At 45.9% G+C, this 24,262-nt stretch overlaps 1 protein-coding gene across 7 annotated transcripts in view; it reads right to left on the reverse strand.

The window, feature by feature from the left end:
- The window catches only part of WHRN (whirlin), an 80,085-nt gene that overhangs the window by 30,161 nt on the left and 25,662 nt on the right, over positions 1 to 24,262 (reverse strand). For 6 of the 7 annotated variants that reach the window (XM_074362077.1, XM_074362079.1, XM_074362075.1 and 3 more), the window contains exon 3: positions 19,610 to 19,735. The exons of the other annotated variant lie outside the window; for it this stretch is intronic. In XM_074362077.1, the coding sequence (XP_074218178.1) occupies positions 19,610 to 19,735 (126 nt within the window). The remainder of the gene's footprint in view (positions 1 to 19,609; positions 19,736 to 24,262) is intronic. 7 annotated transcript variants of the gene reach the window in all.

A 24,262-nucleotide genomic window follows, 5' to 3' on the forward strand; every position in this document is an offset into this window, starting at 1 on the left:
TCATGCTCAATTTTTAAAGTTAACATAAAATTACTCTAAAATGAATCTATTGCTTTTTAAATAATAATTTTTACTTAAAAAATCAAAATGCAAGAATAGCTATGAAAACGCTGATACAGAATTGCTGCAGAAAGGGGTACCAGATACTAAATCCTGCTCTAAAGCCTCTGTAATTGAATGGTGGGGGACTGACCCTTGAGCAGATGGACAGACAGGGGACCAGCCTAGAAATAGGTCGAAGGACACATGGAAATGCAGTATATGTTAAAGGTGGCACCACACATCACTGTGGCAAAGACGGGCTTTTTAATACACAGCACTAGGATAATTATGTAGCCATTTGGAAAGAAAGAAAATTGGGTCCATAACTTACACCCTACACAAGAATAAATCAGATCGGCATTGAGTTCAGGGCCAGCGTGCTGATCAGAGATTTAAAAAGAAAAATGTATTTACAAGTATTTAAAAAATGGATAAAATCCTCTCTATCTAAAAAAGGTTTTCTAAAGAGAACTCAGATTCAACAGAAGAAAGGATTGGTAATTAAACTAAATGATAATAATTTTTAAAAATTTGTACATTGACAAAAACCTCTCTAAGCGAAGTGAAAAGAAAATGATGAGCAAGGAGAAAATGTTTGTAATATATATCACAGATAAAAGGCTAGTAAGGTCTAATCTATAAATGATTCTCAATTTTAGGGGGAAAAAAACCCAAAATCTTGATAACAAAAGGATAATAAAAGACAGGAATGAGTTTCAAAAAAGACATAAAAATGGTTCATAAACGTATGAAAAGAACTTCAACTTCACTCACAGTAAGAAAATTGCCAAATAAAGCCACATCAAGATACCATTTCTCACCTATTAGATTGGAAACAATTATAAACTTGACAGTACCTGTCAGGGAGCTATGGGGGAGCAGACATGCCCAGACTTGGCTGGAGGGAATTCAGGATGGAACAACACTTGTGGAGTTGAATTTTCCGATACTGAGAAAATTACAGCATGTATTTACTTTCTGACACAGAAATCCCATTTCTAAAAATTTACCCTGAAGATACACTTTGAAAAGTGAGAAAACACATATGCACACAGTTACTTATTGAAGTATTGTTCATAACTGTAAAATATTGAAAGCATTTAAATGCCCAGACAGCGGAGAGTGGTTGAATAAAAGTATGGCACAGCCCCGCAGCAGAACAGTATACAGCTGTAAAAAAGGACAACAAAGATTTTCCTGCATTGACATGCAGTGATTTCCAGGATACCAAATTTTTAAAAATTGGGTGAAAAAGAATATCTACCACATACCACCTTCTGTACAAGAAAGGAGAAACATATACATGCATCTGCTTATTTTTGCAAAAAGAAATAGGAATAAGCCAGAAACTAGTTTATTTAGTTACCCGCAAGGAATGGTTCCGAGTGGGTAGAAGGGATGTGGGGCAGAAGTAATATTCTGAGTATGTCTTTTTTGTACAGTTTTGATGTTTTTGTTAATCAAAAAGTAACATTAAATCAATAAATGTGCCGGGAAAACCCACTGAATCCAGCAGAAACAAATGAACCTATTTTAAATGAATAACAGAACTAAGGCGAAGGGGGAAAAAGAAAGAATCAAGCCAAGTAACACAGTACTTTGACTATAAACCCTCAGTTCACAGATACAATGAACTGAAAACAAATCAGAAACTTAACCTAGTTGGTTTGTTTTCCCAGTGGTATGAATGTGGCCATTGTAAAACTACTTTTGTGTCCTGTAAGACGGGGCAAATGAGTGAATATAATGAAGTATCTAAACAAGAACCAAGTACGTCCTAAGGGCCAGCACTATGCTAGGTGTTGGGGATACACTGTACTGTATTAGTCAGTCCCCCTTAGCTGCTGTGACTAATTACCACAGACTTAGTGGCTTAAAAGGACATACATTTATTATTTTACAGTTCCTGAGGTCAGAAATCCAGCACAGGTCTTGTGGGACTAAGATCAACATGTCAGCAGAGCTGAGTTCCTGTCTGGAGGCTCTAGGACACAACCCATTACCTTGCTCTTTCCAAGTTTCTGGAGGCCATCCGTATTCTTTGGATGGTGGCCTCATTCCTCCAACCTCAAAGCCAGGACCAAGTCCTTCTCATACAGCCATCTCTTTGGTTCTCTCTTGTGCTGCCCTCTTCCACCTTTACAATGGGCCCACTTGGATAATCCAGAATCATCTCTCCATCTCAAAGTCAGCTGATTAGCAACCTTAGCTCCGTTTGTAATCTCAACTTCCCATTGTCATTTAATCTAACATAGTCACAGGTTCTGGTGATTAGGATGGAGACATTTTGGGGGTTCATTATCCTGCCTACCACACAGGTGGTGGTGCTCCAAATACAGTGGCACTCATGGTTAGCCAAAAAGATCTGAACACTAAAAAGCTTCCACCGTCTCATCTGGGTGAAGAAGTGTTATTAACAAGGGCATCTGGCACTTTGCCACTTTGATTCAAACTTATTAAGAAATATTTGACAAAATGATACAAAAACCTTTGCTACTTTACTTCCAGGAATTAACCCCGAGAAAATCATCATGGTTATGTAAGACAAAAAGGTTACAAAAAAAATTTGGGCCCCCCTCTTTAAACGTCTATGAATCGATCACTTAAATACCATATAGTATATCCATACAGTGATACTATAAAGTCATAAAAATAACATTTTAGAATATTTAATGACATATAATGATTTCTTCCAATTAAATTTTAAAAAATTACAAAACCAATATAAGCACATAGTAGAAATAGAGGAACAGTAAAAAAAAAAAAAAAGTATATATACAAACTGTAAAAATCTTGCCTCCCTGAAGCTCCCTTCCCTTGAAAACACATCTCAGGCCCCCACACTGAGACTAAGAAGTAACCACCACTGGACCTGGAGATTCTCATACTAAGTGAAAGTAAGACAGAGAAAGATAAATATATGGTATCACTTATATGTGGAATCTAAAAAATGGTACAAATGAACTTCTTTATAAAACAGAAACAGACACACAGACATAGAAAACAGACTTATGGTTATCAAAGGTGAAAGGAGGGAGGAGGGATAAGGTAGGAGTTTGTGATTAGCAGATAAAAACCACTATATATAAAATAGATAAACAACAAGGTCCTGCTTTCTGCACAGGGAACTACATTCAATATCTTGTAATAACCTATAATAAAATATATATATATAACTGAATCACTGTGCTGTACACATCTTCTATAGTGGACATGCTTTGCTTTTTTAATTCAGGTTTTTTAAATGTTATCTTAACATTGCTCATCTGACGTGGTCTTCAAGTGTGTTAAAGAGACTAAGAAGGAATATGTCAAAATGTTCACAGGAGTGCCTCTGAGCGGTGAATTCCAGGCAATTTACATTTCAAGCTCTTTATTCATTTTCTGTGCTTTCCAGATTGCATCCGAAGATCACATTGTTGAAGGCTAAAAGAAAAAAGAAATCCTAAAAAGAAATGTAAAAATTTGCTGGGAGGCATGATGTAACACTCACATCTCCCTCGACATTCAGGGGTCTGGAGGAGGGTGGGCCTGGGCCCCTGGCAGATCTGCTCCCCGCCCTGGAGAAGAATCTTCTTTATACCACTCTGTGCCGTCCCCGTCTCTTAGTAATTTGGGGTGAGTCTTTCTTGTCCCCTGCTGGGCTCAGCAGCCTGCTGGCACAGATAGGCCGGGAGGTGATGTAAGCTCTTCTGGAAAGATCCTCTGAGGTTTCTTTCACTTGTTGCTCCTTTTAAAACCTTATTTCAACTGGAAACAACTAAACACCTGACTTCAAGGGAATGGTTAGGCAGATCATAATTCGGCCAGAAGATGGGAGTGCTATCACCCAGCTATTACAGATTGCACTTACGAGAAATTCTTAATTACACGTGAAAATGTGGGATGAAAAACAGTAAATACTGTACAATATCAATTGTGTAAAAATGTACAGAGAAAGGAATGAAAGAAGCTACATCAAGGTACTAACAGATGGAAGCAACTCAGATGTCTATCAACTCACAAATGGATAAACAAAATGTGGTATGCCACACAACAGAATATTATTTCACCATAAAAAGGAATTTACTGATATATGCTACTAGTATGTGCTTCACATTATGCTAAGTGAAAGGAGCCAAGGCCATATATTCTATGATTCACTGATATTGAAATGCCCCAAATAGACAAAACTATAGAGACAGAAATGGTGACTGACTGCTTGAAAGATACAGAAATTTTGGGTGGAGGGGATAAAAATGTTTTGAAATCAGATAGTGGTCATGGTTGTACAACCTTACTGAAGTGTATTTCACTGATTTGTACACTTGAAAAGGGTCAATTCTGTGGTATATGAATTATACCTCCCAAAATAGAAGGTGTTATTAAAGGTTGTCTTCGAAAGGTAGGACATCTGGGTCCTTCTACTTTGCATGTATTTGTGTGTGTATTATGTATTGAATCTACTACTTTAGTAGCTGGAAAAAATAAACTAAAAAGAAACAAAGTTCCACAAAGGGTCTGGGTTAATAGCTTTAGTACACCGCCCCCCAGGTCTCTGGACTCCCCAGCCTCTGAAAGCTTCTGCCTCCTTTCGTCTGCCTTATAGCAAACAGCTCCCTGACTCTGGAGTTAACGCCATCAGTCCAAATGCTACGTGCATCTCCAGGTTCGCCTAGCCATCTGTGAGGTCTGGGAAAAACCCAGGGGTTCCTTTCCCATCCCATGCCCCCATGCCTTCTTGCTCCACCTCTCCTCTCCGTCAGCCCCTTGGTCCCCCTCAGCACACCAGCGCCCCCAGCCCATGCCTCTGTGCCTTTGCTCCTGCTAGTCCTTCTTGAAGATCCATTTCTTTACTTCTCTGCCTGGTGTAATCGCCCGCAATCAACATGCCAACCAGATTACACAAGGGCAGAAAGCATCTGTCTTTGGCTCCTGCTTTTGTGTCAGGCTCACACACATTTAGCAAATCTCTGGTGACTGAGTGAATATCCTGCAAGGCATAGTTAGGGAGCTACTTAATCTCTGCAGACACACTGGCCCTCCTCTCCTGGCCTCATGGCTCCCTCCCGAGGTCCCAGCCCAGGCAGGGGAGTGCAGTGGTAACTGCAAGGATTCTGAACCAGCTCTGCCTGGGTTCAAGTCCCGGCTCCATCACTTCCAGGCTACGTGACCATGGGCAAGTCATTTAACCTCTCTGAACCCCACATCTGTGAACAGGGACAAAAACCCTTATTAAAAGGTGGCTGTGAAGGTTTAAAGGAGCTAATATATGTCAGCTGCCCAGAACAGTGCCTAGGTATAGTAGGTACTGTGTGTTATTCAAATACGTAGTATTGGTATTAATATGGTACCTGGTTTGCTATTTACTCCTCGCTCTTCCTGAACAGACTGAGATTTGAAGCAACATCCTGTATCTTTGTATTCTACATGTTGTCCATGGGCCAGAAGTAGCAACAACCTAGGAGCTTATGGGAAATGCAGAATCTTAGGCCCCATCCCCAATCTACTGAGACAGACTGTATTTCCAAGTCTCATATGTTCTCCTAGAACCTTGCCACTCCCCATCAGGAGGTATAGTGGGGTGCGTTGCAATGCCCCAAAAAGTTATGTCTAAGTCCTAACCCCCAGTACCTGTGAATGCAATCGTATTTGGAGACAGGATCTTTGCAGATGTAATTAATTTAAGGATCTTGAGATTCAGGGTGGGCCCTAAATCCAGTGACTGGTGTCCATAGAAGAGAAAGCAGAGGGAGATCGGAGACACAGAGAGATGTCCAGAAACCCACCCTGGCGTTATGCTGCCACAAACCAGGGAATGCCGAGAATGCCACAAGCTGGAAATGGCAAGGAAGGCTCTTCCCCTAGAGCCTTCAGAGAGGGTGTGACCTTGCTGACACCTTAATTTGTGACAGAATAAATTCATGTTGTTTGAAGCCAGGAAGGTTGTGATGATCATTTGTTACAACAGCCCTAGGAAACTAACACAGGAAGTAAGAGTTACTCCCCTCCCCTTGAACCTGCCTTCTGAGGCTGGGTCATGAAAAGAATGCAGCTCTACCTGCCTCTCGCCCAGGACCTGTGCCTGGAAGCCCTCTTCTAAGCCACCATGCTTGGAGGAAGCCCAAACTCGCTCTGTGAGAAGACAGCATGGGGAGGCTGGTGCAGGGAAGGGCCTGGGCCCCGGCCAGCAGCCAACGCCTGCCTCCAGACATGACACAAAATGAGCCTCCAGATGGCTCCAGCGCCCAGACTGAGTCTTCCAGCTGCAGCCTGAGGTGTCATGGAACAGAAACCGGCCGCCTGGCTGCGCCCTGTCCACTTCCTGACCCCCAGCAAGGCTGAGCAGAATCCGTGGCTGCTGCACGCCTCTTGGTTTGGGGCTGCTTTCACAGTCATGATAACCGTAGCGCTTTCTGAATTATAATCTGCCCTTGACAAGGTCCCTGATGACTCCTGTGCACAGTCAAGTGCCTGAAGCACCGCCCAGCATGGTTACTGACCTCTCTCAAAGCCCGTCACGTGTGCTAGGGCTGAGGAAATGCTCGCTGATAATTATTTCCCTTAGGAAACGGGGAAACAGGCTGGCCTCAGGTCCAGCAAACCATGCAACATCTTTGATCTGCAGGCATGGAATCTGGTGCATGTGGAGCCAGAGGGCAACTGACAACTCTCCTGTGCTGGTCAGCCGCCTCCCAGCTCCCCGGGCCCTTCCCTCGGCCACTTGGAAACAAGGGATGAGAAGGAAAGTCAGCCCCTGCTGACCGTGGGCACCTGAATGAACGCTCTCAGCTTTTCCTGTGACCAGGGCAAGCCACAGCTGGACTTCTGCTCCAAAGAGCCTCCCTGCAGAAACTAAGTATTTTTTTTTTTTGGCAGTAGCCTGCCTGGGAGCAATCACTACCCTTGCAGGGGCCCCTTTAAAAGCCAGAAGGTAGGATGAAGCAACTTGAACGTCTGAAATTTTTAAACACCCATTCAGAGGCCAGTTCGCGCACCCAGCTAAGAGGGCATCCTATGGGAGGACGTGGCGCAGCCGGGGGAAAGAGGCTAAAACTGTCACCCAGCACGTAACGGGATTCTCAAGAAAGAAATCACCTTCTGGCTTCTCAGGAAAGGTCTTTGTCATCAGTGTGGACTCACCAGCAACCTGAGAGTTTCAGATGCCATTAAGGACCAGTCTTACCCACCCGCACACACACTCGCATGGATAATGAAGATCGCTCAGCACAACCAGAGCTACCGTTTTGGGGTGCTTAGCCTGTGCCAGGCACTGGGCTTTACCTGCATTAGCTCACTGTGTCCTGACACTATAGGACCTAGGACACAGGTGGTAGTGGTGCTGGTATTGTTATTCTTATTATTTCTAAAGAGCCTGGAATCTACATTTCCTCTTCCATAGTCCTTCGAAGGGAAGCAAGATGCCAACACGCAGGTTCACAGCTCGTGGACCACTGCCCAGGAGGAAGAGATGGCCTCTGCACCTCAGGAAGAGGCAGCACCCAGGAAAGGGCTGGGCAGAGAAGGCCCAGCTCCAGAGAGGGGCTCTGGAAGGGAGGCAAAGCCAGTCTCTAAGGCGGATAGCTCCACAATGATGTTAAAGTTGTTATCCCACCTCTTGCTGAAAGCGTCAGGGGATTTTTCAAGTCCCCAAGCAATCAGGCGCTGCTCTGCCACGATTTCTTGCAAGCAGGCTCTGTGTGGGGACAGGGTTGGCGTGCCAGGGAGCAACTGAAGGAACAGCCTGGGCTTATTCCATCCTGGAGGGGCAACGCCAGACTGACCTTTCACCAGGGAATCAGGCTCCACAGCGGAAACCACATGGCTGGGCATGAGAGGAGAGAGCCAGGCCTGTGACCTTGTCCAGCCCCTTCGTGGAATGTGACCTTGGGCCAATCACTCCCACTTTCTGAGCCTCATTTTTCTCATCCACAAGCAGAACCAGTGCTATTTATCTTTCAGGGTTATACCAAAAACCAGAAATAATTTTTTAAAGCCAGTGTGTTGTGAATACTTATATCCATAAGTGCTTTATAGAGATTCTCTGGCCACATTCTCACAAAGTTGCTAAAGATACTATTTTTCAGCTTTACAGATGGGGAAACCGAGTCCAAGGAGAGAAAGTAATACAGCTGGTAATTTTGACTCCAAAGTGTCTCCATTTAACCACCATGTGACACTGCCTGGTAATGACTCGTAGTGCCTGGCACACAGTGGGCATGAGAAGTGGCCACCACTGTTATTAGTTCTCCCCAAATAATACTTTCTTGCTGAAGTACAGCTTTAGTCACAAATTCTTATTTAAGTAATCTTAAAAGTCAAGCTAGGCCCACGTTCTCACACAGAGTTGGCAGACATCCAATCATCTGGGCCCCAGGTCCCCCTTCCTGCCCGGCAGTCCCTACTAGAGAGCCTGAGCTAAGCTAGATATTCTTTCTGGCAGAGCCCAGTTGCAAACACCCAAGTACAAACACTTCTGCAGCCACACTAATTAAACGGTGCTGGCACGCAAGATGTAGATTATTTGCTGTCCTCGGGAGTGGAAAGAGCACTGGATGTGGAGGCACAGACACATGGACAAAGCCTTTCCCCACGCAAAATTTAATGACCCGTGTTACCAATCGGAGACATTCTGACTTCCGTGCTCAGCCATCCAGTTGGCAGCAGAGGTGAGTACGTGGCCTCGGAGAGCCCTGCAACTGAACTGCCAGTTCTCTGCCAGCGAAGGGCACGCTTTGTGGCAAGCTGTTTAACCTCACTGAGCTTCAGTCTCTTCATCCAGAAAATGGGATGATAACAATCAGTACCTCTGCGCGGGACTGCGATGAGGGCAGAACAAGATGACTCCCTGTGGACAGGACCGGGCTGGGAGTGGTCAGAGGATACTAGTGCTTCTGTGCTGTTGTTGTGTAGACAAACACACACACTGCATACACACAGACACAACCCCAAGTAAAGAATTATTCACTCCCCCCTCACCTCCAGGGGGCAGTAAGCTCAAGCTGCCCAGTTTGCCTGATAACCACTTTGCAAGGGGACAACCCTCTAAGTTCTGTAAGAACCATTGGGGGTTGACCAGAGGAGAGGCTGTGAGGGGAGGAAGCAGTGGGAACAGGACTTCTGTGACTAAGCTCCAGACCTGCCTGAGTTCCAATCCCAGCTCCTCTGCTGTGTGACCTTGGGCATATCACTTAACCTCTCTGGGTCTTGGTTGCCCACCTCTAAAATGAGGATGATTCTATTGCCTTCTCACAGGGTTGCTGGGAGAATTAAATGACTCAATGCAGGAACAGCACTCACTAAGCACCCTGGTTGGCACAGACAGAGCACTTCCCAAATGCTGGTGATTCCTATGATTATTACCATCAATTAGAAATACTAGAAGACTCGTCTGCCCTAACTTCCTTCCTTCCATTATAATTTATTATTATTATTATTATTATTATTATTATTATTATTATTATTATTATTATTACCTCTCACACTGCCATACCTTCTGCCATTTTCACCATACTTTTGCTTAAACGATAGTCTGAATGGTCAGGAGAATCCTCCAGGTTCCAAATCCGAGAGCAGAGTGTGCAGAAACAGTAGGCAGGTGTCACAGCTGTGCTGCCGGCAGAGAGCCCGCACAGAAGCAGGGAGGGCTGAGTGCCGAGCTGCCAAGGGCCATCAGTCTGTTTTTTCCATCACACAAGCTCAGGGCTATAGGGTCTTGTGGCTAACAGAGGAGGTTCTGGAGCCCATCTACACCCTAGTTCCACCACTTCCTTGCTGTGTGATCTTGAACATGTGACAACCTCTCTGAGCTGCAATTTGCTCATCTTTAATGAATGATACAGCATCTACGTCATGAATTGTTTAGGGATTCATTAAGGTGTAACATAAAAAGCACTTAGCAGGGTGCCTGGCCTGGAATAATCACTCAGTGGATAGTCGCTGTCACTGTCTCTCTCACCAATGCTCAGCCAGCATGTCACCTAGGGCACCAGGAGTCTTTGCTGCCTTCTGTCTCTACCCTCATCCTCCTTGTTCAACACAGTTTTCACCCAGAGCATGCAAGGGACACAAATCCAGGTGTTGCACTGCACACACCTTGCTCTGGTCCCCAGATAGCCAGCACCTGGGGCCCACCTGAATGCCTGCAGAGATCCAACACAAGAAAGACCCTGTGGGCCCTGGGGTGCCTGCCCTCCCTGCCACTCAGCCAGCAAGTCTCTCTCCAAACTCTGCTCAAGATGTGAAAATGGACATGCTCAGCACAGTTTGTCATTTCTCCTTCCTGTGTTTTCTCTCTGACAGCAGGACAACCTTATGGATAATAAATTGCAATAGTAAAAAATGATAATAAGATGGCTAAGATACACTTTTGCTACATTTTTGTGCTCCTAACTGAGGAGGGCCTTCTCAACACTCTGAAATGGCAACAACTAAATAAAATCTTGTAACTCAAGAGTTGTCAGGTTTTGAACTGAGAAAGGAAGTACTTTTCTAAGAAGCTGGTGGTTGAGTCATAAAAGGAACAGAATGATCAAGGGTCCCCAAGTGACTGTGTGTACAACAGGCCAAATAGAAAAAGGTCTGGAAAGACATGCCAACTGCTGACATTCTCCATGTCCCCAGGCTGGGCAGGGGCAGGGGAGGAAGCAGGGTCAGTGCAAACATGAGTCAGGGCATGATTTGACTTTTCTACAACTAGTAAGTGTTATGTGTACATAACACATAAAAAAGTCTTAACTTTTTTTTCTTAATATGTATTACACTTGACTAAGTTGGTACCTGCCAGAATTCTCCACTGTAAACTTATTATTTCCCCCGTATTATCACAAAATATATTGGTAGAGATACTCTGAAACTATGCAAAAACATCCTGTTTCTGTTTAAACATCTGTCTGCTGTTCAGCAACCACTGGTACGTCTTGCCTACGGCAACTATTACTGTAATGTAAAGTTCTAATGGTGATTTTCTGTATCTTTATTCCTTCTATTTTTTTACGAGAATTTTTCCTTAAGGAAGAGTTGTTGCTTCTCTCCCATTGATTTATTTATTCTGTTCTTTATGTAATTGCATTAGGGTATTTACTGTACATCCACGGGCATACGGTACCCATGGGTATTTACCGTATTCTCCTGTGGCCATGGGGAGCTCTTTCAGGTTGGCTCTGTACACATCTGATAGGCTGATTGACTGGTTGATTGAACTGGTAGCACATCTTTACTTTCTGGTCCCAAAAGATCCCCAGGCTTCCCTGCCCTAGACTTGGAATCAACCACTCCTGCAAAGAGCCCTGGTTCCTTTCATTTGGAGAACAGCGTTTAGACACTAAGATCTGGGTGCTAGCTGTATCCATTTTTATTGGGCACAACCCCTCTCAATGGCTAGAGTGAGGAATTATACCTGTGTGTGCTAACTCATGCATTTATACACATTACATTGATTTTTCTATTATCTGTGTGTGGGCATATACATTTTGTTCTTTTTTGTAAATGAGACCATATTGATACCTCTGACTAGTCCAGCACCACATAGTTTATTCTTTCCTTCCTTGTAACTTTCGCTGAGGGTGAGAAACCTGGCTCTCACCATCTAAAATATACTTGTTTTTTCAACCCTGTACAAATGAAGTAGTTTCAGAATCCCTAATTCATATCCTTTGAGAAAAAGAAATTTGCTAACTGGACTACAGTATCTGAGTCCAGTTCCTCTTGTCTCTGCCTTTAGTATCAGTTGAAACGATGTCTTTCAAAATCACACAGGTCAGCTCCTTCCCTCTCCATTCCCTTTCAGTGTGTTTACAGGAATCATCTGTAATACAGTTAAATTTCTTTGTCTCTGTTGGTCTCAATCTGCCCTCCATCTCCCCTGCCACAACCAGGTTGATTTTTAAAAATTTATATACAGCAAAATTCACTCTGTATGTATAGTTCAATGGGTTTCTCCAAATGCACAGACTCATGTGTCCATCACCACATGCAAACAGTTTTCCATACAAAACTACTTCCCAGGTCTTTTGCCCATTTTGAGAATTCCTTATGCATTCTCAAAACAAATCCTTTGTCAGAAATGTGATTAGAAAATATTGACTTCTCCAAGGCTGTGTGGTGTGTCTTTTCATCCTCTTAAAAGTGTATTTTTCATTGCAAAAGTTTTTAATTTTCATAAAGTCCATTTTGTCAATTTTTTCTTTTATGGGCCAGGGTCTTGATATCATATCTAAAAATTCTTTGTCTAATGCCAAAGCCACACGGATTTTCTCCTATGTATTCCTGTAGAAGTAGTACAGTTTCATTTTTTAGTTTTAGGGCTATGATCTATTTTGAGTTAATTTTCATAGAAGATGTGAGATTGAGGTAGAGGTTCATTTGTTTGCATATAGACGTCCAATTGTTCCAACACCATTTGTCGAAAGGACTATCCTTTCTCCATTGAATGACCTTTGCACTTTTGCCAACAATCAGTTAAGTATGTTTGTGTGGGTTTACTTCTGGACTCTACTCTGTTCCACTGATCTATGAGTCTGTCCTTCACTAATACTGCACTGTCTTATTTACTGTGGTTTTAAAGTAAGTCTTGAAATCAAGTAGTGAGTCTTCTAACAGTGGTCTCCGGCTTCCAAATTGCTTTAGCTCCTCTAGTTTCTTTGCCTTTCCATTACAACACTTACAGTCAGCTTGTAAATATCTACAAAAAAAAAAGTCCTGCTGCGATTGGAATCAGGGTTGTGCTGAATCTAGATCAAATTAGGGAGACTTGGCACCTTAATGAGTCTTCCTATCCATGAACACAGTATATCTCTCCATTTACTTTTTTAGAGTATTCTGCATACAAACACAGCACATATTTTGTTATTCAGACCGAAAAAGTTTTGGTGCTACTCCAAACTGCATTGCTTTTATTAATGCTGAATTCCAGTTGTCATTGTCAGCATATAGAAATGCAATTGACTTTTGTAGGCTGATTTTGTCTCCTTCCACCTTGCTAAACTCATTTAATAGTTCTAGGAGCTTTTTTGAGGATTATTTGGAATTTTCTATGTAGACAATCAGTCTCTATAGAGATTTATTTCTTCTTTTCAAATCTGAATGCCTTTTATTTTTTTCTATTGACATTACATTGACTATAACTTCTAGTATGATACTTCATAAGAGTGGTGAGAGAAGACATTTCTGCCCTATTTCAATCTTAGAAGAAAGCATTTAGTTGTTCACCATTAAATATGTTAGCTGTAGGTTTGTGTAAATGCCCTTCATCAAGTTAAGGAAGTTAGAGGTTTTATCATAGGTGGACACCGAATTTTGTTAAATGTTTTTTCTGATCACATATTTTTTCTCCTTCATTAAGTTAGTAACACTGATTTTCAAATGTTGAACCAGCCTTGCATTCCTTGGATAAAACCCATTTCGTCATGGTATAGTACCCTTTTTATAACTGCTGGATTTATTTTGCTAAAATTTTGTTGTGAATTTTCACATCTGTGCTCATAAAGAATGGTGGTCTGTAGTTTTCTTTTCTTGAAATGTGTTTGTTTGCTCTTGGTATTACACAAGGCTGGCCTCATAAAATGAGTTGTGAAATACTCCTTCATCTTGCATTTTCAGGAAGAGATTGCATAATATTTCTTCCTTAATTGTTTGTTAGAGTTTATTAGTGAAAGCTTCTGGGCCTGAGTTTTCTTTTTGGATAGTTTTTAACTAAAATTCAATTTCTTTGACACATACATAGGACTTTCAGGTCAGCTGTTTTTCCTTCTTGAGTGTTAGTAGTCTGCATCTTTCAAGAAATTGGTCCATTCATCTAAGTTGTAGAATTTACAGAGGGCTGTTTGCAACATGCCCTTATTATCTAAGACTTTTAACTGTTAGGAATTACATAGCTATTAAGAGGTAATTTTTGTCATCTTCATTAGGACTGCTGTGAAATCTGCCACAATCAAAGATAAAAATACTTTTAAAGTCTCCTTACTAAGTAAGTATTATGTAGTAGCCACACCCTTTCCCACCAAGAATACACAAGAAACAGCCTTGGAGCGTTTGTTGGGTGCGTTCTCTTCCAGTAGAACTATTTCGGAATAGAGACACAGTCAGAAGGCAAAGTCAAACTGCTGGATGATGGAGGGGCTCTGTCTAGGGCTCTGTGCTGGTCCTCATAATCCTCAGCCAGTCCTTCCCCTCCTTCTGGGCTGTTTCCTCATGTGTAAAATGGGAAGGTTGGAGGCTGGGATCTGTGCATATAGATGGTTTCCTACTTCCACTGGCAGAAATGAAATGAGCCTCCCACCCTGGGGTGACCTCAGGGGTGAAGGCCGTGGAGCAGAATAGGATCAGGGACAACCACCTTGGGCTTCAGAAGCTTGGTGACTTCTAAGAAGACTAAGTGGCTTTTGTTTCCTCTCTCTGCATTCTTTTCATATCTGGTCAAGTTAGGGTGCTAGGGAAGTGGCAGACCAAAGCACATGAAGGGCCCGAGGAGTTAGGGCCAGATCCCTGTGTGATCTCAAGCAAGTCACTGCACCTCTCTGAGCCTCAGCTGCTCATCTGTTAAATGGCACTATTAATGCCCACCTTAAGACTATTGGGAAGATTGTGGCTAAAGTGTTTAGCACAGTATTTGATTCATAATAAGGGGTTAATAAACAGCCTTCTGTTGTAAAATGCTAGTCAATTCTGGCTGCCCTTAAAGGAACAAACAAGGTTTTACGGTCCATTCTTTGGTGGGGTTTGCTGGGGGCAGGTGCAAAGGAACAAGAGAGGCTAAGGATAAATGCCAAAGAGGGAGTCGGCTCCTGCTGGGAGGGTGGGACAGTTCCAAGTTCCACAGGGCCACCCCCGGGGTAAATGCTGGGAAGTGCCCGACCTCCTCCAAGGAGCGTCTCCTCCCAGCAGTGTTGGCTGGACTCACATGGACCCTCAGGAGCGAAGGGAGCGGCTGGAAGCCAGGCGGAAGGAGCACTGTCACCCCAGGAAAGCTCCACACAGTGGCAAGGAGCCCTATTTACAAATAAAGCCTGTTCTTGGCTCCACTACCCACACAGCCAAGCCCCTTTATTCCATTTCAATATGCCTATTTCTATGGAAAGTGCATTGGCAATAAACAGAATTAATCTGTCCTTGAAGCCCAAGTGAGTGCAGGCAGGTGTTAGCATATGCAAGGGACCTTGGAGGGGAAAGTAAAATAGTGGCAGGGAATATAAAATGCTTTACTGCAGTGGGGACCAAAAGATAGAAAGGACTTTACTGAAGGCAGGCATTTTATGAGCAAATAAAACCTCTGATTGCCTGCAACTGAGAAGCAAACTAAAGTAACAGAAAAACTTCTATGGAATATTTTTCCTCTGCCTTGTTTCAAAATGGAAATCGCCTTGTTGTTGCTGTTTCTGTGATTATAAAGTAGTATTTGCTCTGTTCAGACACTGTATAAGGATGAAAGAATAGAATGAAAATCATCCATAATCTCACCACCTCCAGCTAATCACTGTTGGCATTTGGTGTATGTCGGTATAGACGTTTCTCTGGGCATATTTTTACATACATGTACAATACGAACAAGATCCTGACAGACATGTGATTTGACAGCCTATGTTTCTCACCTAATAACACACCATGGACATCCTTCCGTATTAATAACTGAAGATCTCGAGCATCATCTTCTCACGGCTGCAGTCTTGGGTGCCGTACACGTTCTGTGCAACCTGGCTGTTCGCCTCCACAGCATCATCTGGCATCTTCCTCCAAGCCTGGCTTTCTGCATTCAGCCACACGGGTTTTCCCTTGCATCCACTTCAAGGACTTAGCATTTGCTGTTCTTTCTGCCTGAAATTCTCCTTTCCCCTCTCACATAATTCATTTTCTTCTCTTCTTTTAAATTTCAACTGAAATGTTTCTTCTTCCAGGAAGTCTTCCTCGATATCTACTACCAAAGCCATTCACCCCTGTTAGACACACACGATTCCATGTGCTTCACTGTCTTGGTATTTATCACAATTGTAATTAAACAGTTGTAGAACTTTCCCCCTTGTCTTTCCACTAGAAAATAAGCTCCAGGAGGTCAGAGGCTGTGTGTGTCTTGCTTAGCTCAGAAGCTGCAGGGCAAGCACAGTGCCAGGCACACAGGAATCCTTGGTAAATACCTGCTGATTAAATGGAAGGAAGGGAAGGAGGGGCAGCCAGGGAGACCCACCACCTGCAGGTACAGGCCTGGGTTCAAATCCCAGCTACATTAGAAAGAATTTGGCCTTTATCTCTATAAGCCTTGGTTTCTTCAGCTGTAAACTGGTGACAGTAACACCTACATTATCCCTGGAAGGGATGGAACACAGTGGTTAAGAATATGGACTTGGAACATGCAGGTGAGACTTCATATCTAGCCATTCTAGCTGGGCGACATTGGGCAAGCTGCTTACTGTTGCTCCTGAATCTGCCCCCTGTCAAAAAGGGATAAGAACATTCCTTTTTCATACACTGCTGCATTAGTAGATAATGTGAAGCATTTAGCACAGTGCCTGACGTAGTAAGTGCTTAATAAGTGGATAACATGATAATAGAAGCTACCACCTGTCAGTAATGGGGGCGAGGCAGTGGTGGGAGGAAAGAGAGAGAGGACAGAGAGGTGCTCAAGCCTCTCTGCCCAGAATCTGTCACCTCTCTCCGACATTCCTTCTTTCTCTTAACATGGATTCAATAAGAATGTATTCACCTTCAACAAAGTATGGAACCTATTCATGCACTTCCTGTCACCGAAGACACTGCTTATGTCATCGCACAACATCCTCTCTAACGAGGACCAGTGGAAAACTGCTCTCAAGCCTCAGGAAGGGAATAACGAGGCTTCTCAAGCAGAGTTGGTCTGTTTTCATCTTACAAGTGTCACTGACCTGCTTCCCTCTTTGGGTTGGCTGCCAGGAAGCTCAGACACAAATCTGTGTGCTGCCTGTAGCTAGGTTTGCAATGCCACACAGCAAGCATTCTAAGAAAGACTCTCACCACGGCTTTATCTCTTTCCTCTGCCTCCAGTTTTCTTCCTCCAAATTTCCTCACTTATTCATTCAGAAAAAAAAAAAAAACAACTTTACTCAGTGTTTAGAAACTGACTTCAATCTTTTTTGAAATATTGGGGAAAAATAAATGGAATTAAAACTGCATATAGGCTAAGTGCAATGTACTATGCTAAACTGAACTGTATCCTAGAATGGAAAAGAGGCTTTAGTGGGAAAACTGGCAAACTCCAAATAAACTGTAGTTTAACAGTATTACACCAATGTTAGTTTCTTAGTCCTGACAAACGCACCATGGTTATATAAGATGTTAACATTAGAGGAAGCTGCATGAAGGATAAATGGGTAAACTCTTTGGAACTTTTTAGTAAGCCTAAAATTAATTTAAAAATAACAAATTTATTAAATACAATCTGCATATGGAATACAATATTATTTCCTTTTGGAGTTCCAACGAGGTACCATCTTTATGGGCTGAGAGCATAGCAAGCCAGAGACCCAGGGCATTTCAGAACCACCTAGACCCGTGGGGCATCTACCACCTGCCCAGCTGGCCTGGCTGTGAGCACAGTTCTCGAACCAGAATCTCAAATCCTGGATGGCAATCCCTGCTTTGCCTCTAACTAGCTGTGCAGCTCTCTGAGTCCCAGGTACTGGGCCAGTAAAGCGGGCTAACAGAAGAACTGTTTTCACAGGAGTGTTGTGAGGTTTAGGTAATTTTATGACATAAAGTACTTGGGAAAGAGCAAACTGTCTCAGTCAGCCTGGGCTGTATAACAAAGTACCACAGATCGGGTAGCTTATTAACAACAGACATTTATTTCTTGTGCTGCTGGAGACTGGATGCCTGAGATCAAGGTGCCGGTGTGGTCAGGTTCTGGTGAGGACTCTCTTCCGGGCTGCAAACAGCTGGATACATCACTGTATCCTTCCAAGGCAGAAAAAGGGCTAGGGAGCTCTCTGGGGTACCTTTTCTAAGGGCCCTAATCTCATTCATGAGGCTCTATCTTCATGATTTAATCGCATCCCAAAGGCCCCACCTCCCAATACCACCACGTTGGGGGTTAAGGTTTCAACAAATGAATTTGGGAGGAACACATTCAGCCTATAACACAGGCACTCAATAAATTTAACCTTTATTGTTAATTTTGTCAGTTTGTTCCTCATATTTTCCTTTTTTAGTCATCCTGAGAAAGAGATGCTATTTACTGTTATTACCTGGGAGAAGGAAGGGGAGCTCAGAGGGGCACAGGGACTCTCCGAGCCACACAGCTACCAAAGCAACAGCAGCCAAGCTGGGATCTGAGCCCGGTCTTCCCGACTCCAGCCCCCGGGCTCTCCCCAGTGCGCGTGTTTACTGAGAAACGCTGACAGATGCCCCCTCTCTCTGCCTCTCCGGCCTCACCCAACACGATGTAGCTCAAGGGGTCTCCTGACCACCTCGGGTCCTCCACGAGCCTTCTCGTGGGCACAGAGAATCAGCTTCCCCTCCGTTAGTGGGCATGCAAGGCCCTTTGTCTGGAAGACACACCCTCATCTCGTATTTGTTCACCAGGCCTCACATGTACCAGTCACCCACCTAGTCACACATGGTCAAACCACGTGGCTCCTTCAAGTAGACACTCCTGCAGCCCAGCCCCTTTACCCATCAGCCTCTCTCATCCCACAGGACCTGGCTCAAATGCCACCTGTTCCCAGGGTTACTGCTCCACCTCACTGCTGTCGTGGCATCCCTGCCACCAGGATTTAGCCCAGACTCATGCTGTCATTTATCTAGGTGATCTGTGTCCTGGGTCCAGTGTCCTCGAGGGCAGTCTCACTCACTGTCACCTCTCCCAAAGCTCTGAGCGAATTCCTGGGCCTTCCCAGCAGCGGGTACACAGTAGCGGTTAAGACCATGGGCTTTGGATTTAAAACTGTTGGGCTCAGATCCTGCTCTGCAACCCACTGGCTGTGTGACCTTGGGCAAGTCCGTTTAACCTCTCCATGCCTCAGTTTCTCCAACCAGAGAATGCAAGTAATAACAACCTAACCCACGGGACAGCATAAGGATCGACGAGATGATATGAGTGAAGTCAATTACGAACGCTGGGCATGCAGTTCGCCTTCTTTAAAATAGGAACTAATGCTATTATTTCAATAACTGCCGTTGCCTTGAATCGAACGCCAGCCCTGGAGCTGCCCGGTGCAACCCCACCCCAGCCGGCAGCTTTCCCTCCTCTTCCCTCTCCAGGTACCACAATAAATCCTGAAGCCAGGGCCATCACAGGCCATCAGCAATGTTTGCAAAACAGCAGCCACCAAGAGCGCAAGCTGGCCTGCTGCCCAGCACCACGTGGGAGGCTGCCCCGCTCTGAGGATGGCTAGGAGAACTCAGGGAGCAGAAGTGGGAGGATGGCTCCTGCTGCTCGCTCTGAGCTGTGAACTGGCCAGGGGAGGGCTCCCAGCTGGGATTGATCCTTAGGGTGGTGCTGACTGCTCTGGGGACATCTTCTTGAAATTAGTTACACAGAGCTCCACACACAGGTCTTTCCCTCCCTCACCCCCACGCACGCAGCCCGGCACCCCCTTCCTCCCACAGAGTCAGGGCCTCTCACCTTGAGCCCACTGCTTTCTGCTTCAGAGCCCGGGTCCACACCAGTGACATAAATGCCCAGGCCATACTCAGCTCCCCCACGGATGGTGAGGCCCAGGGACCGGCCGTCCCCCAGCACCAGGTTCACCTGCAGAGGGAGAGGAGACAGCATTCGAGGGCCTGGAGGGCACCATGAACTGCAGGGAATGGCAGGCTGCAGAGCTCCCTCTCGGACTCTGAAGGGCACACCGACTCCTGCCTGCAGGGCCTCCTGGAACATTCCGGTTTCTGCCCCACCTCTGCCTGTGACTTGCTGAGTGACTTGGGGAAGTCTCTCTCTGTCCCTGGGTCACAGTTACAAGTGCAGTAAAAGGCAGGCACTGAGGAGATGACCTCTAGGGACCCCCTGGTGCTAACACCCTAGACACTCCAGGTTTTCACATGTTCTTCACACCATGGGGGCCACGGACTCTCTTGGCCTCCACTGGCCACCCTTGGCTACACACCCCTCAGTCAGGGAGTGCCTGTCAGACCCCAGGGTCTCCCCAGGTTCCCTGAACTTCTATCCACCCTCCTCAGGATCAAAGCTGAGTCTAGGTTCAGGGTGCCACCACCTGCCACCCCAGGAATCTCCTGTCTTTCCAGGGGTCTCCTGCCTCCCTGGGGCTCTCCCCCCAACCCAGGGGTCTCCCACCTCCCCAGGCGCCTCCTGCCTTCCTGGGGGTCTTCTTCTTGGGGACCCCAAGAGAGAACAGTGTGACCACTCACAGGAGAGGGAGGGATCGAGGGTCCCTGCAGGCATCAGGGGAGGGCAAATGTCATAGAGTTAGGGAAGCCATCCAACCAGCTTTCTAATTCCAAAAAATCATTTATCCAAGAGTTATGAAGGGCCCTGCGCCACCAGGAGAAGCCTTTTCCGATTATTATCTCATTTCATTCTTCAACCTCCCTAGAGGTCGGGTGGAGGTGCTAAAGAGGACAGACTCAAGTCCAAATTGACCAGCAGGAGACCCAGCTGTGTGACACTGGGCAAGTTACTTCACCTCTCTGTGCCTCAACCACCTCACCTATAAAATGAGGATGAAGAGTGTCTGCCTTATATGGATACTAGGGAGAGGCTCAAACTGAGAGACAAATGTAGGCTCGTCTCTGGCCCACAGTAAATGCTCAATAGTTAGCCATTATGGTTCTATTTTGCACACGATAAAACCAGACAAGGCCACACATCCACAGCTGGCGCCTACTGGCTGGCAGGCCATTGTCAGGAGAGAGCCCAGAATGACTCTTAAGGATTTGGTTCTAAGACTGGAAACTCTGTGGCATGTCAGGGAGGCCCAGCCCCATGGGACAGTGCCAGGCGATGCTGCCCAATGGGGTGGCCCCAGCCCCTGGATCTGGACCCAGCCCCCTGTTTCTCCATCAGACAGGATGACTGCATTAGTAAGCAGAGCACCCGTGAGGCCCACAGAACTCACAGGAGGACCTGTGAGCAGTCACCCAGAAGTGTCAGAGTCTGGGGAACAGCAGGCACTGGGGACACGAGGTCAGACTTTGGAACAACTTCCCAGCCCCTCCTTGCCCCGGTGCAGCTCCAGGGCTGGGATAGGTTGGAGGTGACCTGGGTTCAAGGCCCACCCTGGTCCCCCATCACATGCAGGTCTGTGTGTTTGGGAGGTGACACTGGTGGTTATGTGTGCAGGCACTGGAGACAGACTGTCGAAGTTTAATCCTGGCATTGACCTCGCTAGGTGTGTAACACTGGGCAAGTTACTCTGCCTCTCTGTGCCTCAGTTTTCTCATCTATCAAATTGGAGAAACAATCACACCTACTTTGCTGGCTGGCTGTGAGTGATGAATGGGTTTATCTACTTGAAGCACTTAGAGTCATGACAGAGCAGAAGCACTTGTGAAATGTCAGCTGTTGTTATTATCTTCAGTGTTCCTCAAGCAAGCCATCAGGCTGAGCTTGGGCAGGTATGATCTGGGAAGAATGAGGAAGACATCCTCATGGGAGAGAGAGAACGTGGGCCCCTTCCTAGACTGGGACAGGCCATGCACATGTGAGCCATCACTGGTACTCCGTCCAAACGCTAACCGGGCCTCAACTCTGTGCCAGGCGTTGGGCTGGGCACAGATTCAGGGGAGAATCTGACTGGGTCCCTGTCCTCAGAGGGGCCCCTGGGCTGGAGTATTGGCTGTTGATGGCTGAGTCCCTCCCAGGAACTGGCTCACCTAAGGTCACAACCTCCTTGGAGCAGCTCCTATCCAATCACTAGTTGCCCTACACATCTCTTCCATCTGGATGTTCATCTGTATCCTTTATCATATCCTTTTATAATAAACTGGTAAACAGTAGGTAAACTGTTTTCCTGAGTTTCGTGAGTCACTTCAGCAAAGTAATGGAAGCTGAGGACCCACACATCAGGTGTCAGAAGCACTGTAAGTGTGATGTAAAGGAGAAACACAGAGGGAGAACTGCAGGGTTTTCTTATACACCAGACTTTGCACCCAGTCCCAGTGCCTCCTCTCCTCTATACCAAGCTGGGTCCCATCTTGTCTCTGTGTGGGAGCGAGAGACCACAGTGGAACAAGACTTGACACTTGCTCATGGGCCAGTGATCCAGGTGGGAGGTGGTAGGGGGCGTCTGGGTCCTCCATTTTAATTCAGTCATTCATGTAATAAATACTGAGCAACTACACTGTGCCAGGCACTGACCCAGGCACTATGGGTGTACCAACGCACAGAACCAAGAGCCTCACGTAGTAGTCGGGGTAGTAGGCCCTGCCACAGTCTCCAGTCTCCAGAAGAGGAGATCAAGGCTCAGAGAGGTTATGTAACTTGTCCAAGGCCACACAGATGACAAGTGATGGAGCCAGGATTTGAACCCAGGCAGCCTGGCTCCAGTGTCTCACTCTCCCTTCCACACTGACGCTAACCCCCCACCGCAGATCTGCTCCAGTTAATTACATACAGAGACTACATCTGTACTACAGAGGCTGGGGTCAGCACAGAACAAGAAGCTGGAAAGAGGAACAAGTCTGTCGGCCTCGGAAAACGTGTTGGTGACTTGAGAGCAGACAGGTCTGATTCCCAGAGGAGCTACCTGCCATCTTCCTTTCCATTCCTTCCTTCAGCCTCATGGGATGGTTTTCAGCCTTCAGAGTAGAGAAGAGCATTTCTAGCAAGAGCTGCAACACCAGAACCAATTTCGGTGGACAGCTTAGGGGGTTTCCAAGGGCAACTTTGCTATGTGTGATTTCTGCGTCACTACTGCCCTGAGAACTCATTTCCCTAGGAGGTGTGGCCCCACTGGGGTTAAGGGTAGGATTCTGGAGGTTTGGCCTACGGGAAGTCCAGGAGTCTGGTCGTGGCTATTTGGACTATTAGAAGATGAGACCAGGCCGCTGGAGAGAAGAGTCAGGCCAGGAGCCAGAAGTGAGCCTCCGGAGACATTTTCTTCAACAGGGAAATGGGGGTTCCACACTGTATCAGCAAGAGGAGGCCCAGGGGAGTGTAGAAGCTTCAGCCTGGAGCTGTAAAATCTGTGAGGGCCTCTCTGGTGTGGCCCAGGGTATTTCCTGCCTCCTGAGGTACCCGGATCCTCCCCGGAGCGGAGTGTGATTCTCTCAGCCTCTGCCTTCTGCATTCCTACATAAGTCATTCCAAGACTCCTGGAGGCAAATTATGTCCTTCCAAGCCTCCCATCCACTCCATCCCAGTGACAGGCTTCTCTCTAAGCCTTGAAGTTGCCAAGCTCGTTCCCACCTCAGGGCCTCATGCACTGTCCTTGGTGCTCGGCACTTTCAGCACCCGGAGCGCTACATGGCAGCTCCATCTTCCTCCCTGGGTCTCAGCTCAGAAGTCGTCACCGTCACCGCAGAGGCCCTCCCTGCCCACCTCAACTGCAGCAGCGCCTCCCTGCCCATCACTCTCTATCCTTGCTCCTGATTTTATTTCCTTCCATCAATCTTCACCACCTTATCTGGCTCAATTATGCTCATTTCTGGATTATTGTCACATTCCTCCTATGATCTCCAAGATCACTTGGAAGCTTCCCCAGAGCAGGGCCTCATGTCTCTTATCCATTTCTCTATTCCCACCTCCCGAAACAGCGTCAGGCACACCACGGGTGCTCACCCGGTACGGACTGGCTCACTCAATGAGTCCTAGGTGCTGCAGTGCCTTCTGAGTCTCTAATTTTGCATCTGTAAAATGTGGGTAAGGACACCTACCCCACAGGGCAGTCACGAGGATTCAGAAAGATGCTGTAAGCACAAAGCCAGCACATGGCCAGCTCTTCATTGGCTATAATTACTACTCTAAGATCATGCCCTACACAGGGAATGGCTTGAGAAAAAGATAAAGCCAGTTCTCTGCCCAACCCTGGAAGGCTGGCCTTGAAAATGACCCAGCGCCACATGCTGTGTTGCTTTCTCAAGACTGCCAGAGAGCAACATCGCCTGGTGGGGTGGGGGTGTTCGAGCCTACCTCTGCCACCAGTCTGCCCTGGCCACCTCGAAGACGCCCAGGCAGGCTCTGACAGTGCATACTAACCGGCTACCCCGCCGCCTCTCGCCTGGCACAGAATTCACTGCCGCTTCCTGAGTATTGACATTTGAGCAAAGAACACAAAACACATTAAATAAATGTTATGGTCTTATCGACAGGAAAGAA

Source organism: Camelus bactrianus, chromosome 4, assembly GCF_048773025.1.
Source record: "Camelus bactrianus isolate YW-2024 breed Bactrian camel chromosome 4, ASM4877302v1, whole genome shotgun sequence".
NCBI classification, from domain to species: Eukaryota; Metazoa; Chordata; class Mammalia; order Artiodactyla; family Camelidae; genus Camelus; species Camelus bactrianus.